At 41.3% G+C, this 23,281-nt stretch overlaps 1 protein-coding gene across 1 annotated transcript in view; it reads right to left on the reverse strand.

Annotated features, from left to right (window-relative positions):
- LOC116790376 (VPS10 domain-containing receptor SorCS3-like) overlaps nucleotides 1-23,281 on the reverse strand; it is a 291,392-nt gene that overhangs the window by 42,003 nt on the left and 226,108 nt on the right. The window contains exons 10-14 of the mRNA XM_032695261.1: nucleotides 22,795-22,941; nucleotides 22,218-22,320; nucleotides 18,249-18,325; nucleotides 18,052-18,143; nucleotides 13,843-13,950 (exon numbers count right to left, since the gene is read on the reverse strand). Of these exons, the coding sequence (XP_032551152.1) occupies nucleotides 13,843-13,950; nucleotides 18,052-18,143; nucleotides 18,249-18,325; nucleotides 22,218-22,320; nucleotides 22,795-22,941 (527 nt within the window). The remainder of the gene's footprint in view (nucleotides 1-13,842; nucleotides 13,951-18,051; nucleotides 18,144-18,248; nucleotides 18,326-22,217; nucleotides 22,321-22,794; nucleotides 22,942-23,281) is intronic.

Below are 23,281 nucleotides of genomic sequence, written 5' to 3' on the forward strand. Positions count from 1 at the left end.
GCCAACATGATGAAGGTTGTTACAGTTCATGATGACTTTGTTGTGCATTTGAAACTTCGATGAGTTGCTAAAAGCAAACATAAGGAATGGAAAAGAAGTCTTTGTTATCTGTCGGGCTCCACTAGCCTCTCAAACAGTTTTCCTTGGAAAGTGATGGAAACCCACTGTATTTCTTGGGGTGGCCAGGTCCAAGAAAGGGTTGGGCAGACAGAAAAGAGCTGCAACATTTTAAAATTGCTAGTGTTTGGCTCTCAATAACTGTTAGCACTAAGTGCTCCAGCTGTTACATAACAGTTTCTGTATCCAGTGTGAATAAACAAAGCAAGTCCCAAGGAAAGAGATTCAAATAGAGATTGGTGGGAGTTTCTTTTTCCCTACTCAACTGGTGAGTCCTCAAGTTGCTTTGAAGATACCATCTCATTCATCTTACCCGATTTCCATGTGCCTTTGTTTTTCATTTACTTTGTTTGGTCATTAAATTAGGGAGGTAGATGTTTTTAACAAACATAGATAAACTACCAAGATGATACAGGGGAAAAGGAAATAAACTACTATAAATTTTTTATCAATGACTTTGTCTACCATGGTCTAACTGAAAGCTCTTAATTGTTTCTTGAAAGGATAGAAGACAAAAGAAGAGAGCTGAGTTTTCAAGGTCCCACTCTGGGAAGCCAACAAAAAAACTATATTTTGATTTTTCTAGATAAGCAGTCTGATCTGGAAGTCCTTGAGAAGCAAGAACAAGAGCCCAGATGGTATTTAGATAGGTATTTAGGTTTTCTGACAAGGTTCTCCAACCTAAGCCATGGAATAGTAATTTATAGACTTTAACCTGGATAAGTTTTGTTCTAGCTCTTTGAGTAAGCAGTTGAAACTCCACATAAAATCTTAGCTAATAGGAGAGCATCTTCCCAATTGGTTCTGTGCATAGCTCACAGTGGAATCATTGCCAAGAAATCAGAAAATGCTTCCCAAGCCCTTCTTTGGAGAAACAGGGCAAGGCTTTTATTGCCAGGACTGGATGTCATTAATTTGGAGAAAAATTGTTAGAAACATGGAAAACACTTCTGAAATGCCTACAGATTCATGATGGACTCATTTTAGAAAAGGTCACTGGTAATGCTGCCATAATTATATCTTTCATTAATTTTTTTAATACACAATAACTTACAAATGCAGTATATATTGACTGGATAACCTTGTACATAAGCCCTTTAAAAAGCTTTTTACATTTATATAGTGCTCTCTTCTCAAATTGCATTGCTTTTACCTTATCATTCCTTGCATTGTTGACAGTTGTGCTTTTTATGTAATTCAATACTGTTCGTTTCTGACAGGTCAGTAGAATGAATTGAGGGTCACAAGATAACAATTCACCTACCTCTGGTCCATAGATTCAATCCCTATCCCTGCTTAAGGTATGAGAAACAGATCTTAAGTAATAGCTCCTGTATTGCTCTCAGGAAGGGTATCAGCTGTGTCCATCTGGATCTATCCCTGCTGGCACTTTCAGATGAGCTGCCCAAGCATGAAAATGTAAATGTCTTCTCATGCCTAAATCAAGTCGCCTTCTATCATTTCTGAAGTAAACCAGTAAGACATTACATGGAGCAAGCAAGCACTGAAGCTGCCTGTACTTGACTGGTCTGGTCTGGATATGGATGGAATACTTTTACCTTCACTAATCATCCTACTGTCTTTGAGTGTAAGACCTGCGGCGCTCAGCTGTGTCCATCATTGAGACAGATGACCAGAGATGCCAAGGAAGGAAGCAGCTGATAAGGTAATCTTCACTGCACAAAACATCAAAAGTACCCTCCTTTCTGAAGCATTTTCCCTTCACTGGACATCAACGAGGCAAGAGACATGAAAAGGTTGGGTGTTTTTTTGCTTTTCTCAAAATACCCTTTGGATCTCTGAAGCCAGATTTTAACAAGATTAGGCCCCACACGATAGACTGTAAGCACTTTTTAACATCCAAAAATAAAAGCAAAAAATATAATATACTTAGTTGACACCATCTTTTGAGGTGAACTACACAAGCCAGAACAACAGAGAGCCAAATATATACTTTAATTGATAATACTGAGAGAAAAGCTAATTGCAGTGTCATCATAAATAGACTGTTTCATTTAGAAAAGCTTGAAACTAACCTTGATTTTTATTCCCTTTCATTGTAAAAGAAAAATGCTTGCAGACGAGGTGTCTTCGCAAGCAAAAAATCCCCAACAGTAAAATCACCCAAATTAGTAAATGCTTCAGCTGACCTGAATCTGTGCTTTTGCTGGGGGAATGTAGAAAGGGACAGAGTCCAGCAAGATCGCCATCTGATTTCAGTTAAAATCCCTCTTTATTTACTTCTGTGCCTCTAACAGGTAGTGACAAAACCTCATATTTAATAGGCGAACTCAAGAAGTGCTACAAAGCACACTCTGGAAGAATCACTTCCTGGCAGGGAAACAAGCATGTGTTCTGGTTTTTTGTTCTAGTCCCCTGGAGAGGATGATTTTCTCTGAGCAAAACCAGGGGGAGTCACAGATCTGGGCAATCACAGTTCCAGGAGCATTGAGTAGTTAATCCACAACTGAAGGTGTTCATTCTCTCTTTGATGTCTGTCAAACAGAACCACGTGTTGCTACTGCTGCAATTTTAACAGATAACCAGATATCCAAGGAGACCATACCTTCCCAGCAAATATCACCACTGTTGTCTCATGAGCAGTGTTTGGTCAAACCCACCCTAAAAGCAGTGGCATAGCACAAGTTGGAGAGTTCCTCTGTACAAACATCTTGGACAGTATCAGACAGGCTGACACACAGGCATCCAGGGTATGTCCATGCAGTACCAGCTTGGGCCCATCAGCGCAAAAGTCAAGGACCAGATCTATTCAAATTTGGCTGGTCTGCTCTCGTGAACTCTGAAGGCATTTAACATTTTGGGCATGATGTATAGACATGGACCTGAGAGGTTGCCAGGTAAAGCCTGCATATGTCTAAGATCTGCATTTCCACTCCTGTGGATCTTGGCAAGCTTGGGGAATAAATTCTTTTGCAAGACCTATTCTGGTACTTCTACAGCCAGCACTGAGGTGGAGATTAAAAGCCTAGCCAGAACAGAGCTGTGGTTTGCCATTGCTTATTGTACTTTGTATCCCAGTGCTCCATGTTCTGACTAGTTCAGCATGAGTAAGGCATGAATACTGGGTGCTCCTATTTCCTTTGATCCAGAGAGCTGGGCAACATGGACTAGAGATAGGGGGATGCCCTGGAAGAAACAGTAAAGATTCAGCCAAATATACTAGCTCTAGCTGAGAAATTATTGTGTTCCTGTACAAGGTTCTTTCACATTCATAATTCCCTTGATTTGGTTTGGATTCTTCTCCCTACTATCCAGGCTGGTCCTGCATTTTCAGGGAAAATGCTAGAGCTGCTTGCTCAGGGAACACTTACAGAAGGTCTTGGTATCTAAATGTACCTCCATCCTTTGTTGACATTTATAGTTTTTCACACAATAAAGGAAAGTGCTGACAATTTCACACAAAAGAAAAGGGCCTGTTAGGAAATCTGGATACAAGCCACCTCTGTGTAAGAAAGTAGCAGTAAAGTAAGACTAGCTCCTATGGCTGAGCTGTTATGGCCAAAACCACACAAACAGCAATGGAACAGTTGCAAGTTGTGCTGGTGGGGCCAGATTTTACGAATAGGTCGTGAGAGAGGAGCTATTTTCCCATGAATTAAACATAAATCATGACTTATGAGAAACCAAATGGGCTGTGTAATCTCCCAATTTTTTTTTTATTAGGGTTTAGATGGAATTAGCATTAAAGGAGGTCACTAGTTACATGGAAATTGGATGGGAAGGGACTGAGACAAGGAAGTAGAACTTAATTGAAAGAGACACAGATCAGCAATTAGGGAGAGTGGAAGAGGGAGAATTATGCTATCTCATGCCTGGCAAGATGATGCAGGGAGTAAGAGACTGGAAACAAAGGAAACATAAAAAATGAAAGATGACACTGGAAAAGCCGGCAATTGCCAACAAAAAACACTGTCTAATTTTTTTCCTAAACAATAAATACAGTTTTTAAGAGCCGCTTTGGAGCTTTCAATTCAGTTGCTTTTGGCTGACCTGTCAACTAGGAGCAGTAGCCTGAGGGCAATGGGTGATGATTCAAGGCTGCTGTACTTCTGTCTGTGGTTGAAAAAAAAGTAAATTGGCTTCTTTTTTTTTTTTCCAGAAAGAAGAGGTGCATCTTCTTCCAAATAGAATATATCATCCATTTGGATCTAGATTTTCAGATGGTGCAAATTACTGTAATTTAGACCATCTAAATAGACCATCTCAGATATAAAGCCTTGTTCCACTGCTACTATTCAGAGGGAGAAAAAACAACGGTAGTGAAACGAACAAGAATATAGCAAGATCTGACAGCAGCTTCCATGAGGGCAAATTTGTTCAAGAAAATCTTGGTCTGTATTCTCTTTCTCAACAAGAAGGCTCAAAACAAGAATTTCACAGAACTTCTCACGCAGATGAAGTCTGAAGATGTTATTTATTTCCACATCCAAGTGAAACTGAATGTCATGACATGGAGGTTTTCCACACCGGAGAAATTCAGAGTTGGCCACTAGCAATCCATATTGAGCTAGTCATGGAAAGGTGCATCACTGCCAGATTTCAGGGCAAGATGGAGAGAGAAGATGGGGCAGGTGGAGAGTTTCTGTAAATACAGATTAAAAAACCAAAACCTTGCAATAAGAATCCTGCAGTATAGCCACGGCAGATCCTTTGCCCTCAGCTTTTGAAAATAGTCCTGGGATTATTCATCAGCTCAATGGGCACTTCCTTTAAAGTGCTACCACAAGAGGAAAACCACTGCAAATGACATAGTACAGCATGATCTTTTAGTTAGCAAGTAATGCCAAGTGCAATTAGTAAGTAATCTGTAGAACATATAATTACAAAGCAGCCCTACAGTTTGGACTTGATTTCTCCATTAGCTGCACAAACACTGCAAAAGGCAGTGGGGGAGACAGGGACTCTTTTATTACTATTTTTTCAAATAGAAAGTGCTATCAAAATAAGAACTTACTGAATGACAAACCAAACCTTTTGAAATTTGGTCTCTAAAAAATTTATTACCAGTGTTCTCAAACCACTTTACATGACAATTGCTTCAAAAGAAATCCCAGCAACATGAAAGGGAATATGAGACACCTAGGAAGGGGGATGGGAAAGCACATTAATTTTTAATCCTGTTTTTCAGAAGTGTTCTCTCCTTCGAAGCAGTCATAGAAGAGAACCAGTTTCTGACAGCTTTGAAACCTGAAGATGCTGCCACTCTCTTCTAGAAAAGATACTGGCAGGTATCAGTAACCTGAGCGTTTCATCCACTAACGTGTCTGTGGTCTCAACAGAGGCAGGTGCTGCTGCTTTCCGAGAAGCTGGATAGCACAGCACACTCACTCATTTCAATCTTTCATCCTATGAATCAGCAGATTTCTAGCCAGAGATGTCCAATACAAATGTGGAAGCCATTGCTCAGAATATGTAAGCGAAGCAGGGTGACAGGTGAAGCAGGGTGACAAGCTTTGCCTGGGTATCAAAGAAGAAGGCTCAGAAGAGGGAACATCTGGAGAGCTGCTTTCCCAATGATTAAAAAGCTGTTAGAGTGAACTCTGCAGCCAACCCAGCACTGAGCCGTCAAGCTCCCAGAGAAGCTGGTACGCTGTACCACCCTTTGCCCCGTGGAGGATCAGGGTCAGATTGAGCTGGAAAGGAGCTAAGGTCATATGGTTTCTCAGTGTCCTGAGGGTTGATGAGATGAGGGCACTAGAATATTACATGTCTTGCTCTAACAGAAAGGTGAATGAGTCTGAGGAATGTATCTGTACACAGCATCCTGCCCCTTTCTGTGCACCCCACACCAGGCCTGAGTGCTTCACACAGCCCAGCCCACCTGTTGGCAGGACAGCACAAGATCCATCTGTCCTTATTTAACAGCACAAGAAACCAAGCACAGTAGCCTCTATAGAGAATATTTGGATTGTGTTGCCATCAGGTAAATCTTACCTTGCTAGTGAGGGAAAAGAAATCATGTATCAGCCTGCTGCTCATTCTGGTTCCTTCTATAAGGGCCTTTTTTTTTTTAATTCACTTCAGTGAATACCAGCCTCCAGTCAACACACCTTTCTCTAGTCCTCCTCCCTGCACATGTTTACCTCACCGTACACTTTTTCTGAGCATAACAGACATGACTCAGCATCTAAGGAATGAGAGATGTCTGCACCTAGGACTCAGGAGACCTACAATAATTCTAAGGTCTCCCCATGACTGGCTCCTGAGTGATTGACCATTGCATGTCCCTTGTTCTCTCTCAATTCTCCTACCAGCACAATACAACTAAAAACTTCTTTAGCATAATATTTGATCTACTGTCCATATACAGCACTTGACTCCAATGACAGTAATGCTTTCCCCAGAAAGCCAAAGATAGACAACATGTGTCATGAGCCCAGTGCCCTATCTTCATGTGTTAGAGCTTCTGCCAGGAATCTTCTGAGTACATGGTGCAACTGCTGGGAACAGATCTTGGGTCACAGACGTACTTTTCCTAAAGCCAAATAAATCACACGATGCTGCCTGAGAAAGATTACTCTAAGTAGATGTTCTCATCACCTGATTTGTCTACTCAGGTGCCACAGAAAGACCTCAGCTCATACTGCAAGTATTAACAGCACAATCAATATTGTGCCTCTGTGGACAGTTTAGGTGAATTCATGCAGTGATCCAAAGGCTAACAAATAGACTAGTCCTTTGGCAGAGAGGGGGATGGGAGGAGGAAGTGACACTGATTAATCTGTGATCATTAATAATGTTTTTAAGTCTTGCAAATGAAGATAATGATATGGGTAATCAACTGTCCTACTCCAGGGTATAAACTGATCGTCTGCTGGGATAAAATGGGAATTCCTATAATACACATTTTCTTGTTCATTGTAAAGTCACTTGATGGCATTAGCAGATTGATCATTTTCTTGCAAAGTCCAAGCTATTCATTAGTTCCAGAAGGTTCTGAAATTAGATCAGATGATACAGGAATGCAGCTCACTAAAGCAAAGGCCAATATCCAATCCACCATTTTAGTTTCCTCACTTAATAATTGTATTTGGAATTCTTGTTCTCAGATCAAGTTCCAAATTCTACTTTTCTTTCTGTGTGCAGTCATTATTTTCACAGATCCATTTTAATGTCATAGATTCCGTTCTGAAGAGTCCTTATGTATGTTTATGCACTGCAGTCTGCACAGCCCCATGAGTCAGGACAGTCACAAGGACACATCAGAACTTTGCAGGAAAATCTATAGCCAATAACAGTGCCAGTTGCACCACAAACAGATATTGCAATTAACAGAAAAAGAAAGGAAAACTGAAATGCAAGATGAAACCACAACAGGGACAATTAAAACTTACCAGTTCTTTTACTATCTAATGGTACCTATGCAATTTGGATAAATCAGGCTTTGAAATCTGCCCTCCAATCTTTTAAAAATCCTACAGTTTTGGTAGGCCTGAGAGTATGCACAGGCTGGCTGGTCAGCCTTGCTTCACAGAAGAAGTGAAGATGAACAAGGATAAAGTTCAGAATCCTCTAGCACAACAGCCTCCATGCATGATCTTGTATCTCATTTTCTGCACTGGAAACTGCAAGTTGGATTTAGCTTTCTACAAAACTCTAGTGAAATCTTTCCTCCAGATTCCCTCTTCACCAAATTTCTGTTGGGCTGAGCAGCAGCAGCAGAAGTTGCAGAAGATCTGTCCTTTTTACAGGCAGTTTCTTTTTCTTTTTCTCAAGTAGAATGAGGAGAAGAGACTAGCTTGATGGTAGGAAAGTTTGAAAACATCTGCAGGGCCACAGGAATTGAGGAACACTGTGATTCTATTCTCCATGTACATTGCACAAGAACCTCAATTCCTCCTAGGAAAAACAATCTCATGGTGTTCTGCCATCTACTCACATCTTATTTGTTGCAACTGTTAGCAGGAGTGCAGGGTGGAGGGCAAAGTTTGGCCCTCTGGAGAGAAAGTCAGGTCCTCTGACCACATCCCAGCAAAAGCACTGTTTTCTGGTTTCACCTGAACTTTTCTCAGCACAACCACTCAGAGGTGGCAGACCTATGACTCCCTACCCCTAAGCAAAGGGGCAGAATGTTTGAAGGACAGTGTGTCACCTTGTATTTTTCTTTCCCACATCCGCTTTTAAATGTGACGGGAAGACTTGAGCAGAAGGGAGAGGATGTTGCCTTGCTTGAAGAGCAAAGATCATAATCAGCTTATCAGAAAGCAACAAGAAAATTACTGTTGGCTCCCACGCCATTCTGAACTCAGTGGGAGCTTGGACCTGGGAGCAGCTGCCCCTTTCTCATACTCCCTCTGCTGAATCTCTGCTGAGTGTGAATCAGAATCTGTCCATGTTGCCTTCCTACCTGTACCCACTTTGCTGGTGTTTTCTAGAAGTCATTCGGTTCTTCAGAATAAGAGTTAGCTCCTGGAACTTCTGGTCACAGAATAATGTGACTGCTCAAGTTTTTATTTAGGGGTGAAAAAACCTCAAAAATAAAAAAACTCATGAATGTCTTAGAAATACAAAGAATGTCATGTTTGGACAAGAAAGCCACTTGCAAATCCCTGTAAATGTGAAAAGTGTATAAGGTAATCATATTTTTGTTAATATATATTTCTAGCATCCTCTACTTGCCACTGTTGGAACATGGGACTGAGATAGAGGGATCTCTGGTCTGACTCAGTATGGCCTGTGCTTTTAATACTTTCTCACCTCAAACCTCCCCTGGCATCCATCTCACCTTTTCCAACATTTCTCAATTACTTATTCATTCTGCCTCACTCTTCTGCCAGCCAATGATGGATTGCCAGTTATTTTATGGGTCTCCTGGAAAAAACTGCTCCCACTCCATCTCTGGTAAAGCTGCATGGCCACGTAAACAAAAAGGTGTTAGAAAGGACCAGGACTCGTAACCTATTCATTTACAACCAGGAACATTTTCTAACACACATAGCCAAGGGCAGAAGTCAGAGCAATGTTGACAGATCAACTTTCAGCTCACTGAAAATGTTAATGCTCAGTTATGCATGCAGAGATATATACGGATAATTAAGTATACATACGTAGAAATACATACATATTTATATACATACATGTGGCTGTGTCTACATAAATATATGTTTACCAACTTAATGATCCCCATCTATAAATGAGTTTCTGCACACATACACACATAATGAGTTTACTAAAGTGATGCAGGGCTGTGAAGCAAAAAGGTTATTTCTCTCAATGTAGGTTTGGAGATATGCTTAGCACAGGAAATGAAGTGGTAGGGGTAATAATTATGAGTCAGAGCTGGAACAACATAAAGCCCTTCTCTGGACCCACAAAAATATCTTGTCTCTGATTTAAGTGGTACAAACTAGCAACTCTCCCAAGCAAATGCTGCTTCTGTTTGGATATATCATAATCAACTAGAAGGGGAATACAGTGTGATTCCCTTCCCCTGGTGAGCATCAGGCAAGTCACATGCTGTGCCTACGGCTTGTCAACACAGAGATGTTGGATCTGACCCAGCAGAACATGACATCATTAAAAGATATACTGCTCGCCAGTGAGGGCTACAGGACAGAACTTAAAAAAATGTAGGTTTCAAGAAGACTACTACATTGTGTCTTCTAAGAACGTCTAACTCGTCACCCTTACGCATTGGAGTTATTTTCCTAAAGGACTTAGTGTTTTCTACAGGTGCTTTCCCCGCACCTGCACCAAACGCTGCAATGTGTTTTGGTACACAGCTCTGCACTAAAGGAGCTGAAATGACCATCTTGTCAGATGAGATAACTGCCAAAACAACAGCAAAAGGAACTTCAGAGGTGGATGATCAGCTAGGAATGGAGGAAAGAAACTGGATTCACCTTGGTTAGGCAGTAGTTCCAGGGCAGACCAGCTCACACAATCTCATGGTACTTTCCAGTGTATCACATTCTTAACAGAGTTCACTCAGCTTGTAAGGAAATAATTAATTTGTGCACTGTTATAGCCATACCAAGTAACAAAATCATAGAATAATTTAGGTTGGAACAGACCTCTTTAAGATGTCATGTCCCAGTTCCCACTAAAAGCAGCTCCCAATTCCAAGTATGCTGAGATATTCAAAATCATGTAAAGCCCCTACATGCAAATTTACAGATTTTACCTTACTGGAAAGTTCTTTAGGACTGTCTTAGGGCATGTACACACAGCCCAAAGTGCAGAAGACCCAAAAAACCTAGGATATTCATACAATAGAGACAGATACTGCAAATGCTCACATAACAGCCATGAAGTGGTATGAAATTCTGTGCTAAAATGATTGCTGCTTCCTACAGCCCAGAGAGCCCTTCACAGTATGCGGCAATGAAGGTTGGGAAAGTCATTCTACTGATATATTGATTTTAATAAGATAGTATTATGATAATATTGTTAATAATGCAATATGTTAGTAATAGTTGGAGTATAATGACTATTTAATACACATTCCCCTCAGAACATTATTTTTTGGAAGCAGTTGAACACAGACAATTTTGATGCAAATCTATGGAAAAAATTTTCCCTAACAGGAATCAGCCAAGACTCCTAAGTCAAATATTTTGCATTTTTGAGGATGAAAGACAAATCTTTAAAATCCACTCTTTAAAAGCCACTAACCTACCCAGTCTGGCAGCACACAAATATACCCACAGTCTTGGTCTCTCTGCCTCAGCCATGCTTCTAGTCTAAGCACTCCCACTGACCCCATGATCAGCTGGGGAATGCTAATCCCAAACCATTGTGCTCCTCTCATCTTGAAACTTCTTGAAATCCTTGGGATTTCTATGCATAAAGACAAATTTCATGTCCCTCCAACCCACCATGTGTTATCTTGGATGGCCAGTAGCAACAGAAAGGCATCAATTTCTTCTCAGCCAAAGCTTCCACAGGCTCAGCATGATCCTACACTGCCCTTATACATGCATTCACTAGAGTTCTCTTTGTGAGAAATACCTAAGTGATTTGCATACAAATGGTTTGCATACAGGCTTTACAAATGGGCCCTTTCCTCCTCAGTTCCTTTAATGCTCTGGATAGGAATTTCTCTAAATATTTATTGCAAGTGTCATGAAATTTCTTTGTATAGCTTTTACAGACTATTAAGAATAGTTTTAAAAACTGCTAATGATGACAGTAATAATAAAAACAATAACAATAACAATAGTACTAGCAATAATAATAATATGCCTGCAAAGATTTAAAAAAGTCAGTTCTCAACAAAGCTAATACACGGTATTCAGGAAGATAACTCACTTACTGCATTTTTCACCGGAAGACTACAGAGATGAAAAAACAACAAACTTAGATTTTTAATACATCTTTCATCTCAAAAGAAAACTGCATTGACTTATAAAGTAAATGGGCTAAATCTGCAGCTAGTTGCAACTGAATAGCCCCATTGATTTGAATGAAGGTGCTGATGTGCAGATTTATGTGATCTCGGATCTGTCTCTCTACACGTGTGTGCATGTGTCTGCATGTGTGTGTTGTTAGCAAGTGACACACACTGCTCACTGCAATAAAGGATTTCACAGAAAAGCACTACATTACCAACACAGAAAGCGACACATTATCATTGCATAGAGTGCACAGAATTGCAGGTTCTAATCTTTAGCTGGGAGTTGGCATATATTTCCCCAACAGAATGGTCACAGCAGTCTTGTGAAAAGGCTCACAGGTATATCATATGCTGTTATGTTTTGCTCTTTGCAAATATAGGGGCAATGTTTGCAGATAGCAAGGCAGCAGATGCACAGATATATTCTTTCACACAAACAAGTACTCTGATTTTATAAAGAAAAAGCCAAAGCCGAGACATCATTTTGGAACAAAAGAAAAGCTGTCAATGCTACTGCAATTGATACCACCTATACTCCGATAAAATCTCAATAGCTGTCTGTGACAGACACAGAGGCTGCTTTGTTCTGCCTCAGCACTGTTTGGGAATAAAGCATAGGAGTGCTCCTGCTTTGCTTTATATAAAGGCATAAAGGATAACCATAATTATTTAGCCTGGCCTTCCAAAGACACTTTATCACAGGAGATCCAGGAGTTGGCTATGCCTTCCTGAGCCCTTCAAGACTACAGCACCAAAACATTTCTTCTGTCATGGTATAGATGGCAAAGAAGTCAGTTCAAATGACCCTTTGTTAGAAGAGTAAAAGAGGATTTTCCCCCAGCCCATTTCTTGCAGTTAAGATGAACTTAAAATACAGAGTTCTCCTCAACACAGTCATTTCTGTTTGTGCAAAGCTGATGTAGATATGGTTTTTGAAAGGCATAACAACACAAATCATGCAACAGAGTTGGAATAAATTCAAATCAGTAGCAGAAATGTCCAAGACACACAACAAAAACCCTGTCCAAACTTCCTCAGAAACTGATGACAAGCACACCCAGCAGTCTACTCTCAGTTTATCACTACCTGTGACACCAGCAATGAGATCCACCCACACATTTCTGCCATATAAGTAGGCAAATGGACTGAAGCCTAGAAGAAAATAAACTTGGTCTGAATCTCTTTTCTCTTGCAAGTAGTGAAAATCTGCAGGAAGTGCAGGTGCAGAAAAACAGGAAAAGCAAACTGACTGCAAGATGAAATTTACAGTCTCTCTGCTGTCCCTGAACTGGAGCGATGCAACAGTGCCTGATGTGATTAACCCAAGGCACTCCTTCATGCCACTGTAGATAAGCTTCACAGCCATGCCTCAGACTAAGGCATCTTAGCCACCTTGCTTTCTAATTCTTTTCAGAAAGCTGTTTCAGCCAGCTCAGAGAAAACACAAGTAAGAAGGTATTTCTCAAAGCAAGGAAGGCAGTCCATCTACTCCTTGCTTTATTCAGAGTCCCAGAACAGATTGCTCTGATCTGCTTTGTGCAAGAGGTCAGATGACTCCTTGAAGATGCTTTAGAACTTAAAAATTTCCCTCTCCTCCCTGGCTGTTAAACTCAGATCCTGGCCTGTTCTCGGGCCAACATTACTCCACCAGGTTCACCAGCCTTACCCAGCACTTTAGCACTCTTGGGAGGAGGAAGGTCCAAGCACCTTCAGTGCCAGCCCAGGTTCTTCCTTTCATGGTATGGGTGAACCATGGCATACTACATCCCAGATCAGGAAGGTTATTATGAGCTCAGCTTTGCACATGCACAATGAGAACACTTTTACCTTGAGGTAAAACCAGACGCACACTACGGATAGCAAGCAGTGAGGTTTGGAGATATTCACACCCAGCAGCAATGTCAAAAGACAGTCACGCTGCACAACTGAAGCAAGCACAGAAGTGACATTAGGTGCAACCATACAGATCTCTGACTTATGCAGAGCACTGATTCCCTGGGCCATCAAATCCAAGGAATACAATCTCAGCAGTAATTATGAGAAAGGACACCACTCCCCAGAGAAGTACATTTACCTACTGTCCTATGTGAACTCCAAAGCTACAGCTTGAGACCACCTCTCCCTGTTATACCCCCTGTCACTACTGGAAAGAGTCTGATTCCATCATCTATTTGCCACATAATGCATGGACATGTAAACCAGGTCTGTGACCACCAGAAAATCCTACAAAACACCACCATGCCTTCATGCAACACTACATGTGTAGCTACACAATGCTGCACTGCACATCATGAGGCTTACTATGCACTTGGGGATCTCCATGCACCCCTTCTGTCATTACAATTTGAAATAGGAGCTGCTATACTTACGTCATTATCTGGGTCTCTATGCCAGGGTCTACAAGTGATCCATCCACAAAAAGTGGTGTTGATGTGAAACTGTATTTACTCCAGGATCTTCCCTCATCAAAACTCATCCTGGGATAGAAGCAGACAACATTTATACACATAAAAACACTCACTCTAGAGCAACTGCATCAATTAAATATTGGCTAAGATCTGCAAGCCCCAGCAGCTAGATTTATAGACAAGCACCAATCTTTGCCATTTCCCAGCCCACTAAATTCATGCTCTTAAAGTACTTTGAAAGATCAAAGCTTTAGAAAGCGTAAACATGGCAATAAGGACATGGATATACTTGATGCAGCTGTACATCAGACCTCAAGGGATCAAGAGGCATTGCCAAGTCCTGTTTCTGGATCTGGAATAGCACCTGGCATGAAGCAACACTCAGAGCATAAGCAGCCCTGGCCTGAATGCATGAAAATTGCTATTGCTGCCACAGAACATTTTGACCCATCCACGGATCAGTGCCACATGGCATTAGCTAACAGTTCTCTAGCCCTATTAATACTTCTTTTCATGCCCTTTCAGAGTCGATCTCTGTTTTACAGAGAGGTGGCCTCAGTCCACCCACGTCCCCACTGAGCTGCCCAGTGCCCAGGGCTGGGGCTGCCCCTGGCTGCCAGGCTCCTGGCTGGGCTGATGGGATGGGGCCTGGCTGCCAGATCCTGTCCTGCTTCACCAGGGACCTCGGTGGGCTCCTGGCTTTGCAGCCCTCCAAGAGCTGCCAGCCCTCACTTTCCCCTGACAGCCTGTGACCACAACAGTGCAGGAAACAGCCAGAGGAGGGTGTACACACCCAACTGCTACTGCAGCAGGAAAGAGGCATCCTGTCAGCACCCAGCTCCCAGACCTGCTGACCATGGACACTTCTGAAAGCAACCAAGGTGTTCTCTGCTCCCAAACTCTCCACACAATTGTTCCTGCACAATTTCTGCCCAGAATTTCAGCTCCAAATTATATAAGCAAAGTAAGAACAAACAGAGAAGCACAAAGGCTTATTGACTACAATATTATTTGATCCTTTCCAAGCACAGCTGTTACAGAGTTCTCTGTAATTCTGTGAGGTACCTGGGCTGTGAAGGCTGAGAGATTACTTTCAGTGGACATTACCAAAGACACACAGCAAAAATTTCTTCTTTGAATAGCAGCAAACACTTCTTATTTTAAAGTCAGCATAAAAGAAAATTTGCCAGATTGGCAGGGGTGGGGCTGGGAATGCTGAATGTGTGCATTCACATGTGCATTTGCATCTGAATGCAAGGGAAAGTCTTAGTGGGAACTGAATCCTCCCCACTCCAAGTACTTAGGACACTATCTGAAATGCCACCAAAGGATCAGGAGGTCACTGTAGTGTGTATTACAAACCAGGGGTTACACCAACCTCAGATCTCTGGTATGGAAAGCCAAGGCTGACAGTTCCCATTCCCTAACTCTGCTTCTCACATCACGGAGAAAGACACCTTCACCTGGCCTACAATGCACATGTGCCAGAATAGGAAGTTGTCTTTAGACTAAAGACAGAAAGCTGGGAGTACAACAGCATACAAAAAGATTATCTGCCCTAAATCTATTTATTTAAATGTATGTATCTTCCTATACACCTGTGCATTTGTATGCGTTCTGCTTGCATGCTTATCTCTCTAAATAGCATTTCAATTTCTGGGGAACAGCATGCTTCATTAGCTTAGCTAAAGTTCTCTCAGCTTTTCAATTATCCACCCCTCTCTTCTTCGGGATGAAACTTATTGTACAATGTCTCAGCCTGAGAACTAATAGATTTACATGTACCCTTTAATCTATTCCACTCCTGCCCATAAAACAGGTGCCTACTGAGGCAATATGAAGCAAATTCCAAAGCCCCTAAGGGTACAATTTTGGAGGAAGCCTGTTGGAGCTTATTGATAACAGATCTAAATCACTACTTATTTAATAGAGTGGGTGGGACACTCATAGTACTGCACATGCCATTGCATGAGACTTACTGTAAAGGCAGAACATCTGAAACAAACCTCTGCAAAGCAAATAAAGGTGAACTGAGCTCTCAGCTCCTATGGAAGGTCAACCCGGGGCCAAGTCTTTCCCAATATCTAAGTACAGGCACTTGTATGCAATGTGCTTTTTATGTCCAAAGAGCCTTCACAATTAAAGACACAATTAAAATAGTTACACCTGGCTTGAATAATACAGTAATAAATGGTAAATGTATGACTTGCAGCTCTTTCAGTAAGTGGCTCACCCTTCACTCTTTTGGAGCTCAGCTTTCCACAGAGTGATGTAACTACTGCTGGTGACATCTACTCTTGGCTAATACACACTTCTCCTGCCTTGACTCATACTTGGTTTAGTCTAAAGACTTTGACATGGTCTTGATATCCTCTTTACCGAGGACACTTTAGTTATAGTCATGAGAACTGATTTAGCTTTCAGAGGCTTATGTTTCTAGTCACACGCCAACACCCTCCAACAACTGACTGGAGTCTGCAGCTCATCACTGAGTCTGCCCTGTTACTACTTTCCCTTATATGTCCAGTTATGGAGGCTGTTGACAAGAGAGTGCTGGCCTAGACTAACCCCTGGCCCTGACTCATTTACAGCCATGTATATTAAGTTATCACTGCAACAAGTTTGCTTGTGATAAAACAATCAACCCGTTTCCTGAACATTAGAAAGCAAGACAAAAATTGCAAGCCTCATTTTGCATATAATGAAGTCTTGTATTTCCACATGGAGGTACAAACCTCTTGAAGAACACTTGGTTCCCCTATCCTAGAAAAATAACAAAGCCTTCAGAATATGAGCCAATACATCCTGTTGTTAACAATCCACTACCACACCAAGACTAAAGCAGTCATTTCTTTAGCTCAGATGGTCAAGAAATGTGCTCAAATGCAACATATTCAAACTTTTATAGAAATCTATGATGCAGTTATCCCAGAGTTATCTGTCAGGTCAGAAATATAAAGACCAGAATATTTTTATACGGAAAATATAGCCACTAATGTTCTTAAAGTACATCTCTGGAATGCTAGCTTTTGATGAGTAAAGACAGCTTGTCTTGAGGTGTCCAGCTTTGGAATGACTGCGATTTCACTGAAGGAGTTTGTACAATAATGGCTCAGGTAGAGGAGACCTTAGCTCCTTATCCCTGCTGCCAAACACCATTGCTTTCTTCTTCTATTTGACTGAAGACCACATTTCCTGTCTGCCTGAAATGCGTGTGATGGACACGTGCTTAGCACTATCAAGCTGAGAGACAACTCAATACTGCAGTCAGGAACACAAATTTTGTCTCAGAAAGTTATTTCTATCTATTAGGAACACAAATCTTGCCTCTGAAAGCTATTTCTAACTAATTAATTTCTACAAAACATTAGAAACTGGGTAGGTCAGTCCATTAGAGTTGTATATTAGACGTGTTTTAGACATGCCCCTCTTTCAGTCAAGACCAGAGACTGAAGGTGATGCTAACACACCCATTTTCTGTTAACAGTGTTAGTTCTGAATTTCTGAATGCCTCTCTCCAATGTTTCACTAGTGAAGGAGTCAGAGGGGCAAGAGCTAAGGAGAGGATAATTTTGGGTGGTATCTTTAGGGTTTAGAGTGTTATAACCCATTTATAGCAAAAGTGTCTTCCGCTGAGAAATCATTTTACCCTATTTCACCTCCAATTCCATTCTGTTGCCAACAATGTATCTCTGGAAACTGATAGCTGAATACCAGAGAAAACAGAGATGTTTGGAACATATCTCTGTTGTCCTTATCTACATCTAGTGCCCTCTCCTCTCTCTCCCTTTATCTTGCCCATGTCTTACCAGCTAATGTTAAATTCTGTAAACAAAGAGCAGAAATGAGACACATCCTTTCAGAAAAACCTGATGCATAAAGGATGACAGTATGTATGTGCTGTAGGAAAGAAACCCCGCCTGGAGGCCCATAGTACATTACCGGTGCAAAGACTAATTCATGTATGTATGTGATTATGTATAGACACATTATATTTATAAAATGGTACGATAATCATTGTATTAATCAAAAAAACCAAACTGATGGTAAAACACAGATAATAATGACTTAATTTGCTCATCGTGGAGACTCTAGTAGATGTTGACCGGGTAATGCCATATCTGTCAGGTTATCTCCATCAGGAAACCTCAAAGTAATAAGTTTTCTTACCACATGTGCCGAATGGGCACCGATGTGTGTTTCATGGCCACTAGTGCCCCTCCCCAGTCCAGAAACCATACATTGTATTCCTCCTCGAAAATCTGCAAACAAATTAGGTACTGCATGAGTGCTCCACTCCACTGGGAGGAGAAGAGTCAGAAGAACAGCAAAAGGCTCTATGCTTTCCTTTGCTCTGCAAAACATACCTGTCTCCAGGAATTGCCACCATCAGAAGAGATGAACACGCCAGCATCAGTGTAGGAGAGCTCAGAGCCAATATTGCCTGAAACACAAGCGTCAGACATTCTTGTATGGATGAACACAGAACTGCATGATATGAAAATAACTTGGCCTGACCACTGCTTTTTTGCTGTTCTTGATTCTATTCTCATCTGAAACCATCACCGTGGTTAGGCGGCAACATTCGTTTACAAGAGCTGTGACATTTCAAAATTGACACCAGGAGAAACCATATTATCAGCTTATCTTCCAAACAAATAACATTACCCATAATTGAAAGGCGCTAAAGTCAGGCTTACTGTAGGCAAGGACCTACATACCTGAAAATCTGTGTATGAAACCCCATGCCTATTTCACACATATCACCAGAATGGCAGCAGAATAAATAGTGGCCACTGTCCCCAGCTACCAGATATTTCACTCCATACACATTTTTCTCTGAACTTCCAGTCTTTGTGCTCTGGCTGGTGAATTGCATCTCTGTGATCTACAAGTCTTTATCAAGGGCAAGGTAATTACCTCTCTGTCTCTGCTTTTGTGTAGAGGAGAGCACCCAAAGGGAAGTTCCTCATACAGCTGAGTTTGAAGGTGAAACCCAGACCCCACTGAAGCCTATGATTATGGGGCTAGAAAGTCTGCTCAAGATTCTGTCAAAATGCTCAAACACATAACTGATATCAGAACCTGCAGTCAAATAAACAAAGTTTCTTAATTGGTCTATGAATGGTTTGCAATTGATGAAAACTATGGCGGAATGAAGTGTAAGTTCCACTTGTAGAAAATCTTGTTTAAGTATGAACCATACCCAGGGGCAGAAATGGTTCAGAGAATTAAGTTGGGTCAAATGACTTTTTAGCACAGACGTAGAGACCAGGCTGAACAGCATTCTAGACAACACTGACTGTTCTCATTGACCTAAACCAAATCGTGAGTTTAAACTTACCAGTTACTTGATACAGTTCTCAATATTAATCGAGTCATTTCCATTATTATGGAAACCATTTTGCTGGCAGCCTTACAGAGTGAACTACTCTGCCTCACCATACATTTGGGAACAGATATCCCATACTGAACACACAGGCTCACTGAACAATGCAGGTCTGCTCCTAATAATTTTTTCTCACTTCCCTACTTTCCAAAGCACCCAGTGGTTCAGGGAAAAGCTACCAGTCACCCATGGACTATTTTGTTGTTTTTTGATTTGGTTTTTTTTCTGCTGTACCATCAGCAGTACCTTCAATCAGTCCTAGATGGGATTCTGGTGGTATGAACATCTGCTCCAGAGGAAGCAGGCAGCTGTAACACTGACAGATGCTCCATCAGAAAGCCTCCCAGTTAAAAAGGACCACTGCCACCATATTGTGGTCAAACACACATCTTCTTTATTGAAAGCTCATGAATTCTTTACCCAATGAGCCACTCTCATAACTTCCAAACGAGACTGTTTTTAAAGCAGATGTAAGTTCCACAGAAGGAAGGAAGAACTAATATTTTTTTCTCCAAAAATAGCAAAGGGAGATGTGGCATTCCTGACACATCTGTAACACCAACAAGAGTATAATAAAAACACACTAGGGAAAATGTTAATTAAATTTCTGGCATTTCATGCTGGAAAATGAGAAATTAAAATCCATCTGTGGGTTGATGGTCTTCTTTCATCATCATGGAATCCAACTAGCCACAGTGTTGTGCCAATGCTGTTTCAAAAAGTTTCTCACTCCAGGAGGCAGCACAACTCAAAAATCAGTGCTCAGGATGTAGGAAATGTCACATTGTCCATCTACCTAATTTTATTCCTTGACACCAGCAAGAGTGACCAACTGCTTTAGATGAGGTTACAAGGAAAACCTGATGTGGGCAACCATATAGAAGGTCATTTTATAGGGACATCCAGGTTCATGAGAATAAATCTGTGTTAGTTTCGTGGTCTTTTTTGCTCAGTATCTTATAATGAGTTGAAGTCCTCAAGAATTAGAAACTGATTTAAAGTGCAGAAGTGTAAGTTTTGTATCATCATATTTTAAATACTGAAATAGAAACCCCAATTTTCAAACAGCCATTTTCAGACTGGAGGAAGAAAAGGGAGTAAAACCCCAAGATTTTGTTGCTATCACTTCTTTCTGTCTTTCTGTTCAAACCTGTTCCAATATTTTCTTCATTCTCTCCATCTAGTTTCTTTCAGCCTACGTGGATTCAACCCCGCACAAATCATAACTAACTCTCAAGCAAGTCAAGAGGATTTAACAGCTGTATAATTAGATACTAAAACACAATTCTTTCATTTGCAAGAATCTTACCTCTGTCCTATACCAAGAGCCCAAATCTCCAGTCATTGCTGGAAATGTGCCACTGTAAATCAAGACACAGAGGCTTTGAGCATCCAACGCCCATGAGAATAAATTGCAAGGCTTATCCTTGAACACATTCACCAATTTGGTGAGACATTCCTGTTGGGAAACTGGCTAGTGGAAACAGATATGCATATTCCCTACAGGTTAAGCTTTTTAATGTACAAAGCAGTAAGGCAGAAATTGTATTCTGCCTCTTAAAGATTAATTGTTAGACTTGGAAAACATTCATCCCATGCACTGGCAGCTTGAAAAGAACCTAATTTACCAACAATTTAGATTAATACCTCGAATCTCACTGTCCTGTTGCCTCTATTTTCTTCCTAAAAGGTTAAAAAAAAAAGCCTCTGCAATTACAGCATCATGAGTAGGGCTTGTTCCTAAGCATCCATCTAGCAAGTGCAACCTGCCAGGAGTGATGACTCCACTTGGCTAAGCATAAGGAAATCTGGAGGTTTAAACCAAATTATCTCACTCCATTTGGCCTGGATCAGTGAACTGGAAATCACATGGTGTCTCCCCTGTTGAGATATAAATGTCATGAAAGGAACCTGTCTTTCAGGTTCTGTCTTAGTCTGGCAGACACATGGAAGCACAGAAGGACATGAGAATGAAAATGGTTGGAAGAAATAGTGTAAGTTCATACAGGCAATATCCTAACATGACACACTTGCAAGCCACTGCTAGGCTGAACAGGACAAAGGAGATAAACTGAGCCTTAGAAAGAACAGCTAAGCTATTTGGACATATTTGAGCATATGTAGGATCCTCTCTTTGAAAAGACAGAATAGCCTACACAATTCAGAGGCCAGCTTTCAGTAGTACCAGCCATTCAGAAAGCACTTTTTTGGCCCAGCAGCTCTCACAGAGCTGCAGCAGTCCTGAGTGTGGCTGGTAGACCCATCCATACTGATTAGGCTACATGCCGTGAGCAAACAGGACCTGGGATGGTTGTCAGGTTAATTACAGTGGGTCAGCCATTGCCACCATGAAGCATTGTAACAGGTTGCCATTAAAACATCATGACCTGCCAAAGCACAATTTTGCAACCCACAATAACAGTGGTCCATGCAGCGCTGATGAAGTGCTGCTGGTCTTGGAGCAACACAGGGTTTAAAGTAGGTACCGTGCACAAGGAAGATACACATGAAGCCCAGGCTTCACCTGACAGACTTTGTGACAACTCTGTGCTTGCTGCTCAAAAAGTGGAATGTATTGATACCTCCTAGGACTGTAGCCCTAGGCACTATTCCCGTTCATGGCAACTCCAGCAAACAGGTAGACATCAGTGGTTGTAATGTTAAGTGAGAGGACCAAGTAATGTCAGTTGGCAATGGTCCCCTGAAGGTGTGGGCTTAGACCTGCATATGGGTTATTGTAGAGAAATAAACACCTGACAGGCATTGCCTTTTTTGAACTTGTGGCCATATGACTTCTTCTAGCCCATAACAAATGGGAGACAAAGTGAATTAGCCCAGGACTTGCTGAAAGAGAGCTGAAAGCTTTTGTACCAACAAGGAACATCTCATATACTCTCAATCTCTCAGTGAGGAATGAGTGAGTGGTGAAAAGCACTTCTGCTCTTACCTGTGGCCACCAGCAGCCCAGGAGCTGTTTCTTTGCTGGAAATGCTTCCTGATGTATATGGATTCTCTGAGAGCTGCAGACGCAAGTGCAGTGAGCAAAAGGGCTGTTGATAGAAAACAAACAAAAGGCAGAAGCCTTAATATACAACAAGTTAAATGTCAGAGGGACCCTGGGTGACTACATACAGATGCTTCGATCCTTCTGAAAATGACCCCTCTGCTCTTAGCACTGTTAAAAATAGAAGCATATGTTCATTTGCAGGATAGACACCATAAAAGTAGATGAGAAGAAGAGAATCAGGAACTCTGCACTACAGGCAAGCATGTCTGCACTAGTTTTTACCAACAGTCTGATCTAGAGCACTTTTCCCCAAAACTTTCTTATTCTGACTTGAGTTCCATTAAAAACACCAAGAAAGATGGTCAGAATTTTTGCTTAAAAGTTATGAAGCTATAGATAAAGAACTCTATTTAATTCATTAACACCTAGCAAATCAAGAGAGTTTTATTAATTTAGTGACTTAAATAAGCAGCTCTGCAAAAAGTCAGTTGTGCTTAGAAAAAGATCTGTCACTCACCAGCTGGCAAAGTACAGGATCCCCTCTTAGATTAGTGTCCGGTGCCTGCAGCAAACGCCAGTCTCTGCCCTTGTTGTAGGTAATGAAAGTCTTGATTTGGTCATCTATCTTCCTGTTAGCCAGGAATATGCCTTTGATCCCTGCTACCTAGGAAAAACGGAGTGAGATGAAAAAATACATCGGAAGAACAGGCTAAAAGCAATGTCCATCTGAGCACTTCCAGGAGTGGAAGGTCTCTGAAAAATCTATGAAGCCATCTCAATCCAGCCTTAGAAGACTGTGAATGGCATTAAAATACATCTTGATGATGGCTGCAAAGCTGAAAGGCCTCATGTGGTCTCTCTCTCAGGAAGAAAAGGACAAGGATGCTCACAGAGCAAATCCCTGGGAAACAACCCACTTTAGGATTTCCTTGAGTGCTTGCAGATGGGCTGATGATGGACTTGAAGGTACAGCATGTCACACATAAGCTCTGTGAGCTTCAGGA

This window comes from Chiroxiphia lanceolata, chromosome 8, assembly GCF_009829145.1.
Source record: "Chiroxiphia lanceolata isolate bChiLan1 chromosome 8, bChiLan1.pri, whole genome shotgun sequence".
Classification (NCBI taxonomy): domain Eukaryota; kingdom Metazoa; phylum Chordata; class Aves; order Passeriformes; family Pipridae; genus Chiroxiphia; species Chiroxiphia lanceolata.